Raw genomic sequence first — 24117 nt, 5'->3', positions numbered from 1 at the left:
GGTTCCCCCAAACCAGAAGCAATTTCTGAATGCATAGCCCGGAGTAACCCCTGAGTGTCACTGGGTGTGGCCCTCCAATAATGTATGTCTATTTTATATATAAATAATAAAAAAGAAGAGTCATTTGAAAAAAATATTCCCCATTGTGCCTCAGAAAATCAAGTAGCTTGGAATATATTTATGAGATGAAATATCTATACAGTGAAAAATACAAAACACTGCTTTATGAAACAAAAGAGGATACAAGCAAATGGAGATATATACCATGTTCATGGAATGTGAGGATTAACATAATTAAAATGGCAATACTTTGCAAAGCACAGTATAGATTTATTGCAATTACTCTAAGAATACCCATCACATTTTTCAAAGAAAACTCTTGAAAAAAATCCTTGGGTAAAAGAAAATGGTAGGCTTCATATAATTTCTACTATAAAGCAATAGTCATTAAAACAGTATGATATTGAGATAAGGACAGATTCTCAGATCAATGGAATAGACTTGAGTATTCTGAGACTGAACCCGATGTTATTAGCAATTAATCTTTTATAAAGAGGCAAAAAAAATACAGAGTTTACCAAGGAAAACCTCTTTAACAAGTGGTGTTGTGATAACTAGTCAACTACATGCAAAAAAATAGAACTCAAACCTCACTTTAATACCATGCAAAAAATGTCAAATCAAAATATATTAAGGATCTAGATAACAGAGCTGAAACCATACGGTACAAAGAGGAAAACACAGGCAGACCATTAAAGGTAAAGACATCTTCAAGGAGGAAATACCAGTGATAAAAAGCTTTTCTAGGAATGGGAGAACTTTTTAACCCAGTACACCTGTAATATAAAGGATATCTTATGGGTTGCTTACAGAACTTAAGAAAAACATCTAGCTCCCTCCAAAACTGGAGAGAAGAAACAGACATTTCCTCAAAGAAATACAGATGGCAAAAGATAAATGAAAAAATTCTCCACATCACTAATCATCAGGGAATCATCAGCAAATCAAAACAATGAAGTAATTATCTCATACCACAGAAACTGGCACACATCATACACACACACACACACACACACACACACACAAAACAATGAGTGCTGGCATGGATGTGGGGAGAAAGGGACTCTTCAACTCTCATTTACTGCTGGTGAAAATTACTAGTCCAGCTTTTCTGGAAAACAATGTTACCAAAAAATAAAAAGTGCGAAAAAAAACGTAAATTGAGTTCCCATATGACCCAGCAATATCACACCTAGGATATACACTAGGAACAGCAACAATAACAGAAAAAATCAAAAATGCCTCTGCACTCCTATGTTCTTTACAGCATCATTTACAATAGACAGAATCTGGAACCAACCCAGTTACATGGACAAGAGATGAGTGGCTAAAGAAACTGTACACACAATCTACACAATGAAATTCTATGCAGCTGGTGGCAAAACAATAGACATAAAATGTGCTTCTTTCTGGATGAATATGGAGATTATTAGTTGGAGTGAAATGAATTATAAGGAGAGGGATAACAGAAAATAATTTCACTCATCTTTGGGAAATAAAAAATAAAAGACAGTATGCTAATAATATCTAGCTGTTATCCTTCCCAGGGGCCAAATGCTAATCTTACCTGATAGACCAGTCCACAGCTGGGAGGGGTTTGTAGTTGCTAATTAAAGTGGCCTGAGAGGAGTGGAGAGAAAACTCAGCAGAAAGAAGCAGCATGAAGAGGAGAGACACAGGTTGAGTGCAAAGAGGCTGCTTAGCTTAGAAGCCATGTGAGATACGCACAGGGAAGTTAGGGCCTAATTAATAAAACTTCAAGTCTCCTGAAATCAGACTGCTGTGGATTATTTCCTCACCTTTATCCTGAACCTACAGACCCGCCAGGCCAAAGGAGCTGCAGGCGCCTGACTGAGGAAGGTCCCATCCATCCATCCATGAACATCTAGGACTTTACATAATTTAATATAATAGAGCAACAATAGATGAGAGTCAGGAGTAACAATATCTTGTAGTAAGTTCGCCACAAAGAGCAGTAAATGCAGTTAGAGTAGAGAAGAATCTACTATAACAATGACAGTTGGAACTGATCACTCTGGATAAGAACTCGGTGCTGTAAGAGGATAAAATGATAAGCATGGAACCCCTTCAGTAACAATAGGGCAAACCACAATATCAAAAACAAAAGAGAGAGACACACACAGCAACATATATATATATATATATATATACTTATATATATATGAAACAAAATGCCTGCTCCTGAGACAGGCAGGGTTGTAAGGGGTAGGAGGGAAACCGGAGACAGTGGTGACAGGAAAGCTGCATTGATGAAGGGTGGTGTATATTCTATGACTGAAACCCAAGTATATACAATATTGTAGCCACAGTGCTCAAATAAAGCAATTATATCAAAATATATTTAGCACATTTTTATTTCTATCAGAAAAGTATTATAACACACTAAAAAGCCAATGATTATTCGGTATATCATAATGTAAAGACATATTCTTACAAGGGGGTGGGGACTAGAGGACAATTATTTGTACACGAGTATATGAGCACATTACACAGAAAATGTATAATTTTTTTTCTGGAAACAAAAACTTACTTTTAAAAACAGTTGTGCTCCTAATTTATAATCAGAAAAACTTAACAGTCCATTAGTTTTGTCTGTCTTAAGTCATTTACATGAAGACGCTGTGTACTCTAAAAGATCTGAATGCTGATGACACGAGCTGCTGACTAGAAAAGACTGCAAGGTGTGTGGATTCAAGGGCTTCCTTTTTAATTAAAACTTGCCAGAAAATAAAAACCATAATATTAAAACTAATTAACATTTCTACTATAGGTCCCTTGAATGTAGGTTGAATCACTGCAATACTCTTTAATTGATGAATTAAGGCTTTCATTTAAATTTGTGATCAAAACTACTTATATGCTCATAAATACATGCTAATAAATAGTTCATACTTCTTTCTTGGGTCTTCATGCATTTCTTTTTTTTTTTTTTTTTTTATTGAGATGTTTTATTTATTTTTTTTTAATTTTTATTTTGATCATATTGGCTTACATATCTTTCACAGTAGTATTTTAGATATATTATTGAATCAGGGGAATACCTATCACTAAATTTGTCCTCCCCCATCCCCGTTCCCTTCCTGCAACCCATATCCCCCACCATCACCCCCCCACTCTGGGCTGCTAGAGTAGGTGGTCCCCTCTTTGTCTAGCTTACTTTTAGTGACAATATATCTGTTTGGTCCTGATACCCTCCCTTGTTTCACCCTCTATTTGAGAGGCGGAGTTAGATAAATTACAACACTTTAAATAAAAAATTAAATTCAATAATTTTCAAACATATACTTGCTACTGAACTTTTTCTTCTTTCTCTTCCATCTCTTTAGTTTTTCTTTCAATTTTCTATTTTTTTTTAAATCCTGTTGCTTTTGGTCTTCCTAAAGCAAATGTATTATGATCTGTTACATCAATTATATAATGCATTTTCTTTATTTTTTTTTTTTTTAATTTTTTTTTTATTTAAACACCTTGATTACATACATGATTGTGTTTGGGTTTCAGTCATAAAAGGAACACCACCCATCACCAGTGCAACATTCCCATCACCCAAGTCCCAAATCACCCTCCTCCCCACCCAACCCCCGCCTGTACCCTAAACAGGCTCTACATTTCCCTCATACATTCTCAATATTAGGACAGTTCAAAATGTAGTTATTTCTCTAACTAAACTCATCACTCTTTGTGGTGAGCTTCCTGAGGTGAGCTGGAACTTCCAGCTCTTTTCTCTTTTGTGTCTGAAAATTATTATTACAAGGGTGTCTTTCATTTTTCTTAAAACCCATAGATGAGTGAGACCATTCTGCGTTTTTCTCTCTCTCTCTGACTTATTTCACTCAGCATAATAGATTCCATGTACATCCATGTATAGGAAAATTTCATGACTTCATCTCTCCTGACAGCTGCATAATATTCCATTGTGTATATGTACCACAGTTTCTTTAGCCATTCATCTGTTGAAGGGCATCTTGGTTGTTTCCAGAGTCTTGCTATGGTAAATAGAGCTGCAATGAATATAGGTGTAAGGAAGGGGTTTTTGTATTGTATTTTTGTGTTCCTAGGGTATATTCCTAGGAGTGGTATAGCTGGATCGTATGGGAGCTCGATTTCCAGTTTTTGGAGGAATCTCCATATCGCTTTCCATAAAGGTTGAACTAGACAGCATTCCCACCAGCAGTGGATAAGAGTTCCTTTCTCTCCACATCCCCGCCAACACTGTTTATTCTCATTCTTTGTGATGTGTGCCATTCTCTGGGGTGTGAGGTGGTATCTCATCGTTGTTTTGATTTGCATCTCCCTGATGATTAGTGATGTGGAACATTTTTTCATGTGTCTTTTGGCCATGCGTATTTCTTCTTTGTCAAAGTGTCTGTTCATTTCTTCTCCCCATTTTTTGATGGGGTTAGATGTTTTTTTCTTGTAAAGTTCTGTCAGTGCCTTGTATATTTTGGAGATTAGCCCCTTATCTGATGGGTATTGGGTGAATAGTTTCTCCCACTCAGTGGGTGGCTCTTGTATCCTGGGCACTATTTCCTTTGAGGTGCAGAAGCTTCTCAGCTTAATATATTCCCATCTGTTAATCTCTGCTTTCACTTGCTTGGAGAGTGCAGTTTCCTCCTTGAAGATGCCTGTAATGTCCTGTAGTGTTTTGCCTATGTGCTGTTCTATATATCTTATGGTTTTGGGGCTGATATCGAGGTCTTTAATCCATTTGGATTTTACCTTTGTACATGATGTTAGCTGGGGGTCTAAGTTTAATTTTTTGCAAGTGGCTATCCAATTGTGCCAACACCACTTGTTGAAGAGGCTTTCCCTGCTCCATTTAGGATTTCCTGCTCCTTTATCAAAAATTAGATGGTTGTATCTCTGGGGAACATTTTCTGAGTATTCAAGCCTATTCCACTGATCTGAGGACCTATCCTTATTCCAATACCATGCTGTTTTGATAACTGTTGCTTTGTAGTACAGTTTAAAGTTGGGAAAAGTAATTCCTCCCATATTCTTTTTCCCAATGATTGCTTTAGCTATTCGAGGGTGTTTATTGTTCCAAATGAATTTCAAAAGTGTCTGATCCACTTCTTTGAAGAATGTCATGGGTATCTTTAGAGGGATGGCATTAAATCTGTATAATGCCTTGGGGAGTATTGACATTTTGATGATGTTAATCCTGCCAATCCATGAGCAGGGTATGTGTTTCCATTTCCGTGTGTCCTCTCTTATTTCTTGGAGCAGAGTTTTATAGTTTTCTTTGTATAGGTCCTTCACATATTTAGTCAAGTTGATTCCAAGATATTTGAGTTTGTGTGGTACTATTGTGAATGGGGTTGTTTTCTTAATGTCCATTTCTTCTTTATTACTGTTGGTGTATAGAAAGGCCATTGATTTTTGTGTGTTAATTTTGTAGCCTGCCACCTTACTATATGAGTCTATTGTTTCTAGAAGCTTTTTGATAGAGTCTTTAGGGTTTTCTAAGTAGAGTATCATGTCATCTGCAAACAGTGAGAGCTTGACTTCTTCCTTTCCTATCTGGATTCCCTTGATATCCTTTTCTTGCCTAATCGCTATAGCAAGTACTTCCAGTGCTATGTTGAATAGGAGTGGTGAGAGAGGACAGCCTTGTCTTGTGCCAGAATTTAGAGGGAAGGCTTTCAGTTTTTCTCCATTGAGGATAATATTTGCCACTGGCTTGTGGTAGATGGCCTTCACTATATTGAGAAAGGTTCCCTCCATTCCCATCTTGCTGAGAGTTTTGATCAAGAATGGGTGTTGGACCTTATCAAATGCTTTCTCTGCATCTATTGATATGATCATGTGGTTTTTATTTTTCTTGTTATTGATGTTGTGTATTATGTTGATAGATTTACGGATGTTAAACCAGCCTTGCATTCCTGGGATGAAACCTACTTGATCGTAGTGGATGATCTTCTTAATGAGGCATTGAATCCTATTTGCCAGGATTTTGTTGAGGATCTTTGCATCTGCATTCATCAGTGATATTGGTCTGTAATTTTCTTTTTTGGTAGCGTCTCTGTCTGGTTTAGGTATCAAGGTGATGTTGGCTTCATAAAAGCTATTTGGAAGTGTTTCTGTTTGTTCAATTTCATGAAAGAGTCTTGCCAAGATTGGCAGTAGTTCCTCTTGGAAAGTTTGATAGAATTCATTAGTGAATCCATCTGGACCTGGGCTTTTGTTTTTCGGCAGACATTTGATTACTGTTTTAATTTCATCAATGGTGATGGGGGTGTTTAGATATGCTACATCCTCTTCCTTCAACCGTGGAAGATTATAAGAGTCCAAGAATTTATCCATTTCTTCCAGGTTCTCATTTTTAGTGGCGTAGAGTTTTTCAAAGTAGTTTCTGATTACCCTTTGAATCTCTGTCATATCAGTAGTGATCTCTCCTTTTTCATTCCTGATACGAGTTATCAAGTTTCTCTCTCTCTCTTTCTTTGTTAGGTTTGCCAGTGGTCTATCAATCTTGTTTATTTTTTCAAAGAACCAACTTCTGCTTTCGTTGATCTTTCGGATTGTTTTTTGAGTTTCCACTTCGTTGATTTCTGCTCTCAGCTTTGTTATTTCCTTCTGTCTTCCTGTTCTTGGGTCCTTTTGTTGAGCATTTTCTAGTTCTATTAGCTGTGTCATTAAGCTACTCAGGTAAGCTCCTTCTTCCTTCCTGATGTGTGCTTGCAAAGCTATAAATTTTCCTCTCAGTACTGCTTTTGCTGTGTCCCATAAGTTCTGAGAGTTTGTGTCTTTATTGTCATTTGTTTCCAGGAACCTTTTTATTTCCTCCTTGATTTCATCTCGGACCCACTGGTTATTGAGCATGAGGCTGTTTAACTTCCAGGTGTTAAAGTGTTTCTTCTGAGTCCCTTTGGAGTTCACAAATAATTTCAGAGCCTTGTGGTCAGCGAAGGTAGTCTGCAAAATTTCTATCCTCTTGATCTTATGGAGGTATGTTTTATGTGCCAGCATGTAGTCTATCCTGGAGAATGTCCCATGTACATTGGAGAAGAATGTGTATCCAGGTTTCTGGGGATGGAGTGTCCTATATATATCCACTAGGCCTCTTTCTTCCATTTCTCTCCTCAGGTCTAGTATATTCTTGTTGGGTTTCAGTCTGGTTGACCTGTCCAGTGTTGACAAAGCCGTGTTTAGGTCCCCCACAATTATTGTGTTGTTGTTGATATTATTTTTCAGATTTGTCAGCAGTTGTATTAAATATTTTGCTGGCCCCTCATTCGGTGCATATATGTTTAGGAGAGTGAATTCTTCCTGCTCTACGTACCCCTTGATTAATATAAAATGTCCGTCTTTGTCCCTTACAACCTTCCTGAGTATAAAGTTTGCATTATCTGATATTAGTATGGCCACTCCAGCTTTTTTATGGGTGTTGTTTGCTTGGATAACTTTTCTCCAGCCTTTTATTTTGAGTCTATGTTTGTTCTGACTATTCAGGTGCGTTTCTTGTAGGCAGCAGAAGGTTGGATTGAGTTTTTTGATCCATTTAGCCACTCTGTGTCTCTTAACTGGTGCATTTAGTCCATTGACGTTGAGAGAAAGAATTGTCCTGGGATTTAACGCCATCTTTATTTCAAAATTTGGTGTGTCTTTTGGGTAGTCTTGTCTTAGATTAGGTCTTTCAGTTTTTCTCTTAAGACTGGTTTTGTGTCTGTGAAGTTTCTGAGCTGTTTTTTGTCTGTGAAACCATGTATTCTTCCATCAAACCGGAAAGTGAGTTTTGCTGGGTATAGTATTCTGGGTGAAGCATTCATTTCATTCAGTCTTGTCACAATATCCCACCACTGCTTTCTGGCATTGAGCGTTTCTGGTGACAGGTCTGCTGTAAATCTCAGGGAAGCTTGCTTGAACATGATTTCCCCTTTTGATCTTGCTGTTTTCAGAATTCTGTCTCTATCTGTGGGATTTGTCATTGTGACTAGGATGTGTCTTGGGGTGGTTTTTCTGGGGTCTCTTTTGGTTGGTACTCTTCGGGCATGCAGGATTTGATCACATATATTCTTTAGCTCTGGGAGTTTCTCTTTAATGATGTTCTTGACCATTGATTCTTCCTGGAAATTTTCTTCCTGGGTCTCTGGGACTCCAATGATTCTTAAGTTGTTTCTGTTGATCTTATCATAGACTTCTATTTTCGTCTGTTCCCATTCTTTGACTAATTTTTCCATTGTCTGCTCATTTGCTTTAAGTTTTTTGTCCAATCTCTCCTGCTGTATGGAATTGTTATGTATCTCATCTTCCACAGCACCAAGTTTATTCTCAGCTTCTGATACCCTGTCCCAGAGCTTATCCATTTTGTCATTCACTTCGTTTACTGAGTTTTTCAGGCCTGTTAGTTGACATGTTATTTCAGTTTGGAGTTTTGTCATTTCTGCCTTCATATTTTCTTGGTTCTTATTAGTGTTCTGTTCAACTCGATCCATGGTTTCTTGGAGTCTGTTGAGCACCTTCCATATTGCTAGTCTAAAGTCCTTATCTGAGAGGTTGATTAGTTGTTCAGTCATTATCTGGTCCTCAGAATTGTCATCTTCATTCTCTATGTCTGATGCTGGCCTGCGCTGTTTCCCCATTGTCACATTTGTATTGTGGGTTTTTCTACGTGTTGTAGTGGTATTCATTGTCTATATGATGTAGGCAGCACACTCCTCTGGCTCCTCCCTTTCTGGATGGGCTGACTTGCCTCTAAGGGAGGGGAGTCCTCCGTGGATGAAGCCTCACACTGGGTCAAATCTTAGGCCCGAGCATGTAACAGAGAAGACAGTCCAGAGAGAAATGTTTGCTTCTGTGATATAGCGCCGTTCTTAGTGTGATTTTTCCTTCTTGTTGCAATGGAGTTCTTTCCTTAGAAAGAGTGCACGGCCGCTCCGCTTCGCTACGCGGCCGTGCTCCTCTGAGCCTCTTTTTGCCCCACTCGCAAGAGTTTCACGCAAGAGGACAGTAGACAGACATAGACAGGTCACACTCACAGTCTTTCACAGCTGAGCCCCACTGGGCCAGTGTACTTTCGCGGATTTTCCCCGCCTGGTGTCACACACAGGGAGCCAGCTTTTGCAAAGGATAGCCGGTTTTTATGCTCTGAAGTCCCTCCCTGAAAATGGCGTCTGGGCGAGCGAGGTTTCTGGAGGCTCTTTTTGCCCCACTCGCAAGAGTTTCACGCAAGAGGACAGTAGACAGACATAGACAGGTCACACTCACAGTCTTTCACAGCTGAGCCCCACTGGGCCGGTGTACTTTCGCGGATTTTCCCCCGCCTGGTGTCACACACAGGGAGCCAGCTTTTGCAAAGGATAGCCGGCTTTTATGCTCTGAAGTCCCTCCCTCCATGCATTTCTTAATGTGTGTCAACTATTCTATGGAAGGTAATGTATGGTTTCTGGGCAATTTTTTCTCTATAAAACAACAGAGTATTCTGTTTTATGCTAAATAAAATATTGTCAAATAAATTTCCATCCCATGAAACTGGTTTTACAATCTCTAAACTTAGGATAACTATGACTCATAAAATATTACTAAATAAGTAGTTTAATTTCTAGAAAACTAATGTTGATTTCTAGATCTTTAATTTAGTTATTTAGAATAATTAACTAAGACTGCTCTCACTAAATAATTGATGAAAAACAAGCGACTGTGTGAAGATTTAGTTTCCATAAAATTTATGACATTATTTACAGGCATTAGAAGGCCAGCTATAATATGCCTTGTAGCTAGGATAATGGAAGAGAGTAGAATAAAAAGTAATTTCAAGTAAAGATGATGAAGTAAAAATAATTCATTAAATTGTAGATTTTAACCTTTTAATTTTATTATTTTTTCTTTATTTTTTTATTTTTTTTATTTTTTGGCCACACCCGGTGACACTCAGAGATTACTCCTGGCTCTGTACTCAGAAATCGCTCCTGTCTCAGGGGACCATATGGGATCCAGGGGATTGAACTCATGTCTATCTTTCATGCAAGGGCAAATGCCCTACCACTGGGCTATTGATTGGCTCCTTTAACCTTTTATTTTTAACTTTTTAGAGGAGATAACATTTCTAACTGACTATAAATATTGCTTGAGTCTTAAATATTTCTTACATAAAATTTGTTAAAATTCAAAATTTAGAAACAGGAAATGTGAGGGGCCGGAGCGGTGGTGTAGGCGGTAGGGCATTTGCCTAGTACACGCTAACCTAGCACGGACCCTGGTTCTATTGCCTGGCATCCCATATGGTTCCCCAGCCAGGAGCGATTTCTGTGTGCATAGCCAGGAGTAACCCCTGAGCATCATGGTGTAGCCCAAAAACCAAAAAGAAAAAAAGAAAAAAGAAAAACATGAAACAGGAAATCATTTCTGTGGTTTCATTTTACTATTTTATGTCAAAGATAATATTATCAGATACAGACTATTCTTAGTTCTGTAGTCTCTAAAATAGGATTTACTCTCTATAAGCTGTTTTACTAATAATAATTCTAATGCCAACAGAATTTTTTCATTTGTCAAGATTTGTTTTAATGGCCCGGAGAGATAGCACAGCGGCGTTTGCCTTGCAAGCAGCCGATCCAGGACCAAAGGTGGTTGGTTCGAATCCCGGTGTCCCATATGGTCCCCTGTGCCTGCCAGGAGCTATTTCTGAGCAGACAGCCAGGAGTAACCCCTGAGCACCACCGGGTTTCACCCAAAAACCAAAAAAAAAAAAAAAAAAAGATTTGTTTTAACGGTTTATATATATATTATTTCTGGCATTGTTTGAGATGTTTGCTTATCATTCTATTTTATAGAAAAGCATAAATAGTTTGATGAATTGAAATATGGTCATAAAGTTGGAAAATTATAATTTGAACATAGACAAAATGACATAAGGCCATTTAAAAATCACTGCAAAAAAGAATTTATGATATCTAAAGCACATTGTAGATTTATGTGGGAGAAGAATGAAAATGGATGTATAAATTGAGAGCAAAAACCAAAATGATTAGTACAAAAGCTAACATTCTATGATATCCCTTGATTCTAAAACATAGACCAAGTTAAAATATCAATCTCTATAATCTATGGATAGTCAAAATACACATTCATTTTCTGTACTTCTACCATTGCATAGCTCAGCATGCAATCGTTTCCTCATTGTTTATACACAAGGGAATTTTTGAGAGCTGTGGAACCCAAGAGTACAAATTGAAAGTGTTTTACATTTTCAAGAGCACTAAGCATCCAAAAAGTATTTCAAGTCTATTTAGGCATTGATTGATAAAATAATTTATGTGAAGTCAAATCAGATCATTTATGTAATATAAAATATTCCAATAATCAGGGGCTGTTAAAAAATAAACATACATGGCAATAAAGTACATTTTATATATTTATGCAGCATATATTAGTTTTAGTGTGGTCTATATTTCTCATATAAAAGTAGTATAAAATACTGAACACTTGAATAAAAATGAAATAGGTTATAATAAATTAAGAGGTTTGATTAAGGAAAGGTTTTAGGATTAATGAAATTACTTTTTACAAATGTTAAAAACTTTCTTTAATTGCAGCAAGTAATATTTCACAAATCCTCATACTTTTGTTTAAAAATATCTACCTCTAGCCTTGTATTATGAGTTGATTTTTGTAACTACTTCTAATCATGTGCCTCTACCTACAGAACTTTAAGTTTTTTAAATGCCAAAAACTAATTCCATTTTCTTCATAACTTAATGACCTAGAGTTAATGCATGATATTTTGCTAGTATTTAAAGTATCTGCATTCATCATTTTTGAGAACAAATATATTAAAACTGTTAAATATGATGCCATAAACACAGAATCTTAACATGGAGACAATTTACCATAACATAAAAAAACAATAAGAAATTGGATTGGTAAGCGAATATTACTACTTAAGAATTCTATAATGCATAGCACTTGATTTTTGATTCATTAATCAAGTTAAGATTACAAAACTCTAGCATTGTCAGCTAACGTAAAGTTATGATTGTAAATGTATATAAACTTACCTTGTCAAGAGCTGCTTTATTTAGTTGCTTTTTGGCCATAATTAATTTTTGTTCCAATTCTTTAAGCCTGTGGGCCTGTGAAATAAAACATATTTTTAAATTAAATTCTATAATTTTTCTTTTTCCAAGAGTAGTCATAAATTTACTTAACTATTTAGAGAACCAACCAGCAATGTAGAAATGACAGGGGATAAAATAAAGACCTAGACAATTGAATTTGAAGGATGGGTCCTTATGTCCTATTAGATTCAAATATCATATTTAATTTTCATAGCCACATTTTTCTTTTCTATAGAAAGAAAATGATTTCCCTACCTATAGGATTGAAACTATCTGCAGAATATTTACAATAGTTCTAAGAATAAAAACATTGTATATGTATACATATATGTATATATTGTATCATAGATTAGAAATCAGATTTAAAATTTATATATATGCACAATGTATATGTATCTGATGTTCTTTTAGAAAATTATTTCAAACAATATATATCCAAACATTAAAATTATATGAAAAATAAATGGTTTTAAGAATCTAAGTAATCAGAACTATAAAAGAGGCATTTTAACAGCTAATAAATTTTATGTTTTGTTTGCTTTAGGGCCCAGGAGTCAGTGCTCAGGATTTACTTCTGGCTCTACACTCAGGATATATTCCAGGCATTGTTCCTGGGTTGCTGTTATTGAATTTGATTGTAACCCAAAAGGCAAACACCTTATCTGCTGAACTATTGCTAAGGCCCTTTAACCAACAGTGATGTTTTTGGTGGGGTACACACCCGAATGCATTCAGGAGTTACTCTTGGCTCTGCTCAAAAATTACTCTTGGCAGGCTTGAGGAATATCATTCCATATAGTATGTGGGGGAATTGAACACAAGTTGCCATGTACAACGCAAACACATTGTGCTATCACTCTGGTCGCACACAGCTAGCGATTTTTAAGTCAATAATATTAAAATAAAAATTCCAGCTCCTGAGGCCGAAGTGGTGGCACAAAGTGGTAAGGCGTCTGCCTTGCCTGCTCTAACCTAGGACGGACCAAGGTTTGATTCCCGCTTGTCCCATATGGTCCCCCAAGCCAGGAGCAATGATTTCTGAGCACATAACCAAGAGTAACCCCTGAGCGTCACTGGGTGTTGCCCCAAAACCCAAAAAAAGTAAAATAAAATAAAATCAAGCTCCTATGACTAAAAGAATATAGTTATTTAATAAAATTTAGTAAAAGTTTCAATATTTCACTTCATTAAAACATTAATAAAATATAATGAATCAATTTATCTTTACTATAAAACTATGTACATAAAGTAAAAATATATGTAGTAGCAAGCATGGAAATTTAAAATATGAGATTTAAGTTCTAAAGTGAAGTTAGATATTAGCTGTAACAATTCAAAGAAAATGTTCTTTTTTAGTGGCCTGAAAAGTCAGAGTAACTATCAGCAAATAGCACTGAAAGGCTATATAGAATTAAATTTTCTTGTCAGTACATTTTCCTCTGGAGTTTTATAACATATTTAGAACCTAGACTCAATACCATTTTTCTTAATTTACTCTTAAAAATAGAATTTCTGAGTTCCAGATTTTTTAAACATAATGGAATGCTAGGGCTTGAATTAACTTCACATCCAATATTTCTAAATCAATTGATTCAGGACCATTTTTTTTTGCTGATTTCTATAATATCTCTTTGGATTGAGAAATATTACAAAGAGTGATTTTAGTGCTGTCTTAATGCAATAATTGTCTTCAATCCTTCTAAGATACATGAAAGTATATCATAGTAAATGAAGAAAGAACGCAATATTTAATAGTCAATTTTATCAGAAATGTCAATAAATAATTTAATATTTATTAAAATATTTTTACTTTGTTCAACATTCAAGGCTCTAACTCATGGAGTATGTTATAGATTCCTCACTCAATATTTCTAGAGCTAAAACAATGAATTATAATTCTTCCTACTCACTTTTTCCTGTTTACATTTCTTTATAGTGAATTTCACAAAAAAGTTTAAATGCTATATTTTTGAATGCCTATGTATAAAAGTATGTATGTAGCAATATGTGTTATATATGTATATGCATCTATGTTCTTGTAGAAAAGAATTTCAAACAATTTTCACAGAATACTATTTATACTAAACCTAATAGACTTTGGTGATACAGAAAATAAGTCTTGTATATGGTATAGCAATGCATATGAGAGACAGTAATGAAGGAGGCCATGATAATAAAGATATAAAGTTCTATTCATTTTTCATAGTTGAAATTTAAGCTAATTAAAAGGTAAAATATGATAAATAGTAATCAATATAAAATTCTTGTACATGGAATCTATCATGCTCAGTGAAATAAGTCAGAGGGAGAGAGAGAGACGCAGAATAGTCTCACTCATCTATGGGTCTTAAGAAAAATAAAAGTCATTTTTGTAACAATCCTCAGAGACAATTAGAGGAGAGCTGGAACACCAGCTCACTCCATGAAGCTCACCACAAGAGTGGTGAGCACAGTTATAGAAATAACTACACTGAGAACTACCATAATCAAGTGAATGAATGAGGGAACTGGAAAGCCTGTCTGGAGTACAGGTGGGGGTGGGGTGGGATGGAGGGAGATTTGGGACTTTGGTGGCGGGAATGTTGCACTGGTGAAGAGGGGTGATCTTTATAGGACTGAAACCTTATCACAATCATTTATGTAATCAAGATATCCAAATAAAGAGGAAAAAAAAATAAAAAAAAATTCTCATTAAAGATAGCCTATATATAACAGATATAAAAACATTACAACTTCAAATTCTCCCAGGCAATAACAAATTAAAAATATAATTATTAAAGACCTGAAAAGTAACCGATATAAAGAAATCATTGTTTATCCTTAGTCAGACTTTATAGTTAATACAAAATGATGGCAAATATAATTTAAAATTTAACACAGAAAATTCTATTCTGGAGTCAAGAAAATAAAATATGGGGCTGGAGTGATAGCATAGCGATAGGCTGTTTGATGTGCAAGCTGCTGACCCGGGATGGACCTGGGTTCGATCCCCAGCAACCTATATGGTCCTGCCAGGAGCAATTTCTGAGTGCAGAGCAAGAGTAACCCCTGTGTGCCACTGGGTGTGGCCTAAAAACCAAAGACCAAAATAAAATTTAAAGAAAAGAAAAGTTAATATAAATTTACTATTTGTCATAAGGAAGTACAACATTTAAAAATTATTTGCATGCATGCTAATTTTCACCAAGACAAAATACTAATATGAAAAAATAAGGCATACTTTTTGTGGTTAGTGTACAATGATATATATCTCTATCTCTATCTCTGCTCATTTCTCTCCTAGTGGACTAAAATCAATCAAGGACAACCTGCTCAGATGTCAATTCTTTTTGTTATCAATGAACCACTCAAATAATAAGCAAAATTTTACACTAAAATAAGTAAATGGCATTCAACAAACATCACCTCCTCCATTATATTGGATTTAGTTGTATATGTATGAGAATATACAAAGAGTTTTGAATTCTGATGAAACACTTGGCTATTTCAACTTCTGGTGAGTCATTAAAGAAAGTAAACAGGTATGTTAGCACAATAATGAGTAGCCATGATATTTTCAAGTATGATCTTCTTGGCAAGAATAAATGATTATGTTTAAGGAGTGAATGGGAAATTTAGTCAGAGTTTTCTTTTAGAACTTGACCACTAAGACTCATGGAGACAAAGTTAAACTCAGGTGCAAATCTTTTATTGGTAATAGAATTCAGTAAAAAAAAAAAAACTTGATTATTTCAATGTGTGAAAGTAATACATCAGTATTTGGTGGCATGAGTAAAATAAAGTCAGACTCTTAGTAGTGGGTACTCAGAATTGCTCCAATTCTGTGCTCATAATATTTTCTGGTAGTGTTAAAATATTGAGCAAGGATGTGAATCAGGGATCAGCTGGTTGCAAAATAATCACCTAAATCACCTAAATGCTAGAAACATTTATATTTTGTAATAAAAACTTTTTATCTTGTAATCAATTAGATATTTTTTAATTGGGTACCTTAAACAAAACATAGGAATACTTGACAAAATGCAGCAGTTTGGATAACAAGAATAAAAAAATTTGTACAGAAATGAGTGGAAAAAACTAAGAAATTTTATACTTAGGGGCCAGAGCAGTGGCACAAGCAGTAGGGTGTTGCCTTGCATGCATTAACCTAGGACAGATTATGGTTCGACCCCTTGGCATTCTATATGGTCCCCAAGCCAGGAGCCATTACCCTTGAGCATCACCTGGCGTAGCCCCAAAACAAAACAAAATTCTAAACTTAAATTTTAGATTTTGAAATTACAAATAAAAGTTGATATAAAATACTATGGCTGGGGCTGGCGAGGTGGTGCTAGAGGTAAGGTGTCTGCCTTGCAAGTGCTAGCCAAGGAAGGACTGCTGGACCGTGGTTCAATCCCCCAGCATCCCATATGGTCCTCCCAAGCCAGGGGTGATTTCTGAGTGCTTAGCCAGGAGTAACCCCTGAGCATCAAATGGGTGTGGCCCAAAAAAACAAAAAACAAATAAATAAATAAAAATAAAATTAAAAAATTAAAAAATAGTATGGCTATCATGCTTAACTCTAAAATATCTTGTGGTTAAATCAAAGGGAATGTAGAGAGTACAAAGGTTGTCTTGGTGTAGATGACATGACCTCAATACCATGCCATGTTCTCCAAGCATCTCCAAGTGTTTCACTAAACACAAATCGAAGAGGGAGTAATCCCTATGCACTATCAGGTGTAGTCCCCAAACAACAACAAAAAAATACAGAAAATAAAATATAACATTGCCTTTTAATAAAATTAATTTGAGATTAACGTTGATATTCTATATACTTTTGTTTGTTTGTTTTGGGGCCATATCCAGTGATGCTCGGGGGTTACTCCTGGCTATGCACTCAGAAATAGCTCCTGGCTTGAGGGACCATATGGGATGCCAGGGGTCAAACTACAGTCCATCTTAGGTCAGTTGCGTGCAAGACAAATGCCGTACAACTGCGCCACTGCTCTGGTCCCTATTCTAAATATTATGATTGCTATTTTTCTACTTGTATTTATGCTTTTATCCTTATAACTATTGATGTGTATATCATTATGTTATACATACTATCAGGTACATAATATAGTTTTCATCTTTTTGAAAGTGAAAAAAATCATAAAACAGATTTCTTAAATACCTTTTCAAGATATTGTTGGCAAATGATAGATCTAGGTAGTTCAAATATGTAGCTGGTATTAATATAAATAATTTATTAATGTCATATATATTATCATAGTGTACTTATTACTTTAAATATATATATTGAATGGCAGTATCTTAAATTTATTGATAACATTTTAGATTAAAATGTTAGAAATAATTCAGAAGATTGGCAACATTCTGCGTGCTTAATATTATTTTAATTATCCAATGAGAGTAATGAACTCATTAAAAGAAATGTTTTTGAGTATTCTATACTCTTTACTTAGCAGTTTGTGATAAATAATGATAGGGCTCAATTTTTAATATGATTCAATGCACCTATTATTTCAGATAGCACTTACCCTCAACTCAGCAGATATTCTTGCTGATAACATCAATTCAGAAATTGTTAATATTATCTTAATTTTTATAAGTTTACCATACTGTTTTAGAGACAGAAAGCTAACAATGTTTACCTATTCAAAGAAGTCTAAAGTTTTAGAATAAAATTTATCTTCGGCCTTCATCTTCTTTTTAAACAGCTACACATTTCAACATTAAGAAATCAGAAATGATACTTAGATTTGGAACTGAATGTCTAATGTATACATAGATAAATGACAAACTTAGGTCTCAAACTATATAGGAATGTGTATTTTTATTTCTTTTATTAAAAGTAATTGCATCATATCAAATTTATAAAGCTAATAAGTCTTTCCATTAAGAAGTGAAAATAAACATACACACATTTCCTCTGTTTTGATTTTTATAAAGTATATTTATTATTTATTTCATGTTTTTCCATTTTTTTCTTTTTTTTTGTTTTTGTTTTTTTTTTTTTTTTTTTGGTTTCTGGGCCACATCCGGTGACCTCAGGGGTTACTCCTGGCTATGCACTCAGAAATCTCTACTGGCTTGGGGGACCAGAGAGGATACTGGAGATTGAACCCAGGTCAGTCCAGGCATGCAAAGCAAATGCCCTACCACTGAGCAATTGCTTCGGCCCCTATAAAGTATATTTCAATGCCATTTATGCATGTATAATTCCTAAACTTTGAAGGAAACTGCTTTACATCCATACTCAGTTATTCATTTTAAAAATTTTAAATAACCCAGAAATTTAATTCAACTTAGTTCCAGAGATGGGGCAATAATATGATCGCATTTAGCTTTCCAAATTAGCATCAGATTGTAGATGTATTTGTGGATTCTAAAATAAAGGTAGATTTTCTTCATCTTAGTAAATGAAAGATATATGAATATTTATTTTGAGTAGCATAGTATAAGGATATAACTCAGCTTTAATAAATATTTTTCTAGAATACAAGAATTAATGTAGTTAAAGTGCTATGATTTTCTTAAGAAATAAACATGGTTGTCCAACAGAAAATAAAATGCCAAATATTTAAAAATAAATAAATAATAAAAAATAAATAACCCAGATTATTATAAAAGAGTGGACAATAGAAATGCAATAAAAATTATGTCTAAATGGTCCTTGTCTTGCATGGAATAGAAAAAATATTTATGGGAGCTATTAAAATGTAATAGAGCAATCAAAGCTAATAAATTAGAGCAGAAATGTGCATTCTTAGTTGAAAAAGTCATAAAAAGTTGATCAAATGAAAATTCTAGAACAAAATACTTCAGTAGATGGACTTAAATTTATTAATGAAAAAATGATGTTGTATAAAATAAAATATGAAATTAAACCAGTAGAAACTGTAGGCTGAATATCTGTGAGAAAAAATTAGTTCCAAGTATCTTTATAATAATATGAAACTTTCTCATATATATTTTGATAATAAAGGAATATGAAACACTAAATTTATATGGGAACAAAATAAGGAATGTTGAAAATGTTTATTTTGATAAATATTAATATTAAAGACAAAAGCAAAATTTAATCACAAGAAAATTATAAAAATCTGCAAGAAATTTACTTTTACTTTAAGGAAGCTATTTAGTTGAACATTTGAGTAATGTATGATGCTAGAGTATTGATAACAAATAGCGTAAATGTTAATATGATTACATCATTACCTCAAAATATTAAAAATACAAATTATAATAAAGTAAACAAGTACAAAAATTACAAAAATTTAAAGGATTAAAATGAAAATATAAAATGATAAATATTACTCACACAGATATAAATAAAACCAAAAGCACATAAAGTTATGTCTATAGTACTATAATAAAAATATTAAAAATTTATTTGTAGAATTTGACCATTTGGAGATTACCCTTTTATTTGGTATCTAAAGAATTGAATAGGAATTGAATGAAGCACTAGATAATAAGAAGTTCTCCATGATTTTAGAGAAAAAATTTAGGTATATGTGAAGCCCCCATGAGATATTACTAGTTCAGTGAATTAAAGGAATGCCAGTGAGATTTTGTAAAATGCACACTCTTTTTGTCTAGTAAAATGCTTGAACTTCACTCTAAAGGAAAAGATTCTGAGACTTTAGATATGAAATTTTTTTTATCTCATTTTACTCTTCTACATTAAATACCAAGCAAATGGCACTCAAGCTATATATTTAGAGTATTTTCAATATATACATTCGGCACCTGCACATGTGTCTTCAATGAATATGTTTTAATAAAAACCTTATGATTTCTTTTTATATTTCACTAAAATATTTGGCAAAAGTGTATAAGAATTAATAAAACATATAATTTTTACCAGAAAACAAATCAAAACAACCATTAGAACTTAGCCAGGAGTAACCCCTGAGCACCGCTGGGTGTGGCCCAAAAAACAAAACAAAAAAGAACTTCATCATATAAACTTGAACAGATATATTGCTTCAAAAGATTAAAAGGTACTTGGGGCTGGAGTGATTGCACACAGGGTAAAATATTGGATATTTGATCCCCAACATCCCATATGGTCTCCAAAAACTGCGAGGAGTGATTTCTGAGCTCAGAGTCAGAAATAAACACTGAATGCTGCCAGGTATAACTCAAAAAACCTCAAGAAAATATAAAAGTATAAAAGATATTACTGATATTCTTTATACATACATAGTCATAGAAAATATCTGTGTAAAGCAGAAAAATTAATAGGTATCATGTTTTCCTTATAAAGATGGATATTGTTGATTGAAGGAAAAAATGTGCTTTTGTTTGTTTGTTTACTTTGGGCCTTACCCAGTGGTGCTTGGATTTACTCCTAGGAGTGCTCAGAGAACTGTATGTGATTCTGGGGACTGAACAGAGGTTGCATACATGCAAGCAAATGCCCCACCCATTCTACTATTGCTCCAGCCAGGTTGGAAAACATTTTAGTAAACCTCTCAGCAGAAAAGTGCTTTAATATTTTGGAACATTTTCATATATTTGGGGATATTTTATCAATTTTTAAAAATAACTTTAAAAATGCAGTTTTAATCATATATTATGAAATTGATATAAAAGGAACATGAAGAAAAGATGAACACTAAGGAAAAGTATATTTCTACTCTCTACTATTTGCCATTAGAAATTAAATACTTGCAGTGAATATATCAAAGATTCTATAATACATAATAATTTTAATTTCTTTACCATATGAAAATTTTTTTTGTTTTTGTTTTTGGGTCACACCCGGCAGCGCTCAGGGGTTACTCCTGGCTCCATGCTCAGAAATCGCTCCTGGCAGGCTCGGGGGACCATATTGGACACTGGGGTTCCAACCAATGACCTTCTGAATGAAAGGCAAATGCTCTAACTCCGTGCTATCTCTCCAGCCATGATAAAGTTTTTGAATATTCAGTTTTCACTAGACTGTTTTTAACAGCTACTATATATATTTTTTCAAATTCCATTAATCTAACCTATGTTAAATGCAGTTTTTTTCCCAGTAATTCTGTTAACAGAATCATTTCCCATTCATGTCTTTTTTTAAAATTACTCTGACATGTTATTCTCTAGATAGGACTGTATTAATTTGTATAATGAGTATATACGTTGGAGGTTCAGAGAGAGTGTATAACAGGTAAGGTAGTTGCTTGCATAGGACTGCTGCTATTTTAATACCTTGCACCTTATATGGTCACCCAACTCTCAAAGAATTGATACTGATCAAGGAGGTAATAAGCCCTGACCATTTCTGGTGTGGTCCAAAATAAGAAACTAAAATGTAGGTGTATATGGTTGAGTTCAGATTTTTAAGCCATCTAGAAAATTATTCTAGATTATTTCTTTATTTTATTTACTTTTAAATAAATATATTACTTATATATATTAAATTACATGTACCTCATATTTTCACTCCTTCATGAATATTGCAATAATTTGGGAGTGTCTCACTCCTTTTACATTTATTTTTGGGTCACACCCGGTGATGGTTAGGGGTTACTACTGGCTATGTGCTCAGAAATCACTCCTGGTTTGGGGATTATATGGGAAACCTGGTATCAGACTGAGATCTGTCCTGGGTTAGCCACATGCAAGGCAAACGCCCTACTACTAAGCCATCACTCCAGTCCCGGGGTGTGTAATTCTTGAATATAGGACCTTTTTTACACTATTGTCTCCTTCAATCTCTTTTTCTTCCTGCTCTTCCCTCATTTTTACAGTTTAATTAACCATGTGTTATTTTAAAACTTCTGATATAGATCAGTTGCAAAAGCAGTAAAACCCAAGAAAACACTCCTATAAAGTAGTCATCATAAGATAGCATGGAAGTAAGGCGTTTGCCTTTCATGCAGAAGGTCATCCGTTTGAATCCCGGCATCCCATATGGTCACCTGTGCCTGCCAGGAGCAATTTCTGAGCATAGAGCCAGGAGTAACCCCTGAGCACTGCCGGGTGTGACCCAAAACACACACACATACACGCACGCACACACACACACACACACACACACAAAGTGACTTTTAAGCATTTTTACACTCACCACTAAAACTATCAACAAGTTTAATATAGTGATCCAGAAAAAAATAACTCAGGAATTTCACATTTACTGTGAAGTTAATAGGTATTTTAATATACTGTGGCTTTTATTTAATTTCCACTTCTGTTTTTTACCCAAGTGCATTTCAGAATGTTTCATTGACATTCTTTTTACTTCACTGAATAAGGCATGTCCCTTAGGATTTTCACATAATCTAAATTTATTGCCTAAAATCATGTTAATCTCTCTGCTAACCACTTTTTTTCTGGTAAATCCCTACTCTAGTTAATCTCTGACTAATGTTTGTTCTCAAAGGACTTTATTCCTAAACTGCAAATCATTTTTTAAACAGTTATGGTACTCAAATGATATCAACTGATTGCAATGGTATGGACATAAACCAAAGCAATCTGATTCCAATCTGAATGATTTGCATGAGAAGAGTACTGGGAGTTCCCCATTTTAAAGTCACAATGCTAGATAGAGCATGGAGGCTGTTCCTAATCAGACTTGTCACATTCTCATGTAGTAAAGCAAAAATGTGACATGATCCCAACGTTATTATTATTACAGTTTAAGTGTAAGGAAAATCAACATGACATTGACAAATCATAATTCTAATATCCTTGAGTAATGTCAATCTACAGGTACCATTTAACAGACAACAGAAATGTTGAGTTTCTCTGCCATTGTGTATTCAATGTAAGCTATGTCTCCTATGATGCACGGAACACATAGAGAAGCCAATCAAGATGTGGGGTAAGCCACATGATACCTTGCCTATTTAGACAGCATAAGACATACATAATCATTATTGTAGCCATCAATATCTAACTCCCTAAAGTCATTTATTATTGAATTACAGATAAGTGCCAGCAGAAGGTGAGGTATCCAGGAGAAAATTAAATGAGAGAAAATTAGTATTTCACAGTGGACACAAATGTGTGTCAATTTTTGTATAATTTTCATGCCTACTAGCACGTACTTGTAAAAGTCAATTCCTTCTTTGAGTAATTGACATCTATAAATTTATCTAATGCATTATTAATATACTGTTTCTTCACTAGAAAATAGGCTTGCTCAACAATATCATGTCCTATTTTGATAAATATAGAACTGATTCTTACAAAATAGTGCCAGTACACAGTGGGTGCTTAATAAATAGCAGGTTTAAAAATTAGGAAATGAAAACTTTGAAGGTGAGTGACATCACATACTATTTCAGGAAAATACTTGTTTTCAACCTCCTCCAGAGTAATTTTTCTTTCCTCATTTGTTTGAAAAGCCTCATTGTTTCTGTCTGATTGAACAGTTTGAATATTTTCAACCCTCAATTTAGCAATCCAAGGAATTCTCCTTTAGGAGTCTTTTCAATCTATCAGGCACATTTCCTTTCCCTAACAGTAATATGACATGACAGACAATGGTTGCAGTTCTTTCTAACAGGCACAGGAATTGAGAAATTGATGGTTTATTAACTTTACTGACAAGAATGCCAAGGGGACAGTGGACACAATCCAGCACACAAAAAATGTAGATGTCAGGATAAAATCAATGGTAAATATTTTGAATGATTTTAAAATGTGAATCTGCTCATCATGATCCCCTCTATTTGTGAAAATCGTCTTGCCATTTGAAAGCTGGATGAAAATAATTGTTTAATTTTGTCATGCCAATGTACAGCAGGTGCTCTAGGTACTTATGCCAAGCTTCTTTTTTTAAAAATATGTATTCTATTTAGTGAATTTTGATCATAGAAGCAGATATTGAAACACCTACATACCTCTGAAAAAAGTCATTAATATATGTGCATGTTCCTTATAAATATATTTAAATTCATTTTAGAAGATTTTAAAAGTATCATTGTGGCTTACTCTCCACCCACAATTTGCTTCCTCGCCACCAAAGGAAAAAAAATCCTGATGTTTG

The 24117-nt window shown here is 34.5% G+C and overlaps 1 protein-coding gene across 1 annotated transcript in view; it reads right to left on the bottom strand.

The window, feature by feature from the left end:
* Positions 1-24117, bottom strand: part of LUZP2 (leucine zipper protein 2) — a 411673-nt gene that overhangs the window by 55674 nt on the left and 331882 nt on the right. Inside the window, exon 8 of the mRNA XM_049781145.1 lies at positions 12081-12155. Coding sequence (XP_049637102.1) covers positions 12081-12155 — 75 coding nt within the window. The remainder of the gene's footprint in view (positions 1-12080; positions 12156-24117) is intronic.

The sequence above is a fragment of the Suncus etruscus genome, chromosome 9 (assembly GCF_024139225.1).
Source record: "Suncus etruscus isolate mSunEtr1 chromosome 9, mSunEtr1.pri.cur, whole genome shotgun sequence".
Taxonomy (NCBI): Eukaryota; Metazoa; Chordata; class Mammalia; order Eulipotyphla; family Soricidae; genus Suncus; species Suncus etruscus.
This window is presented reverse-complemented; position numbering and strand designations above follow the sequence as displayed.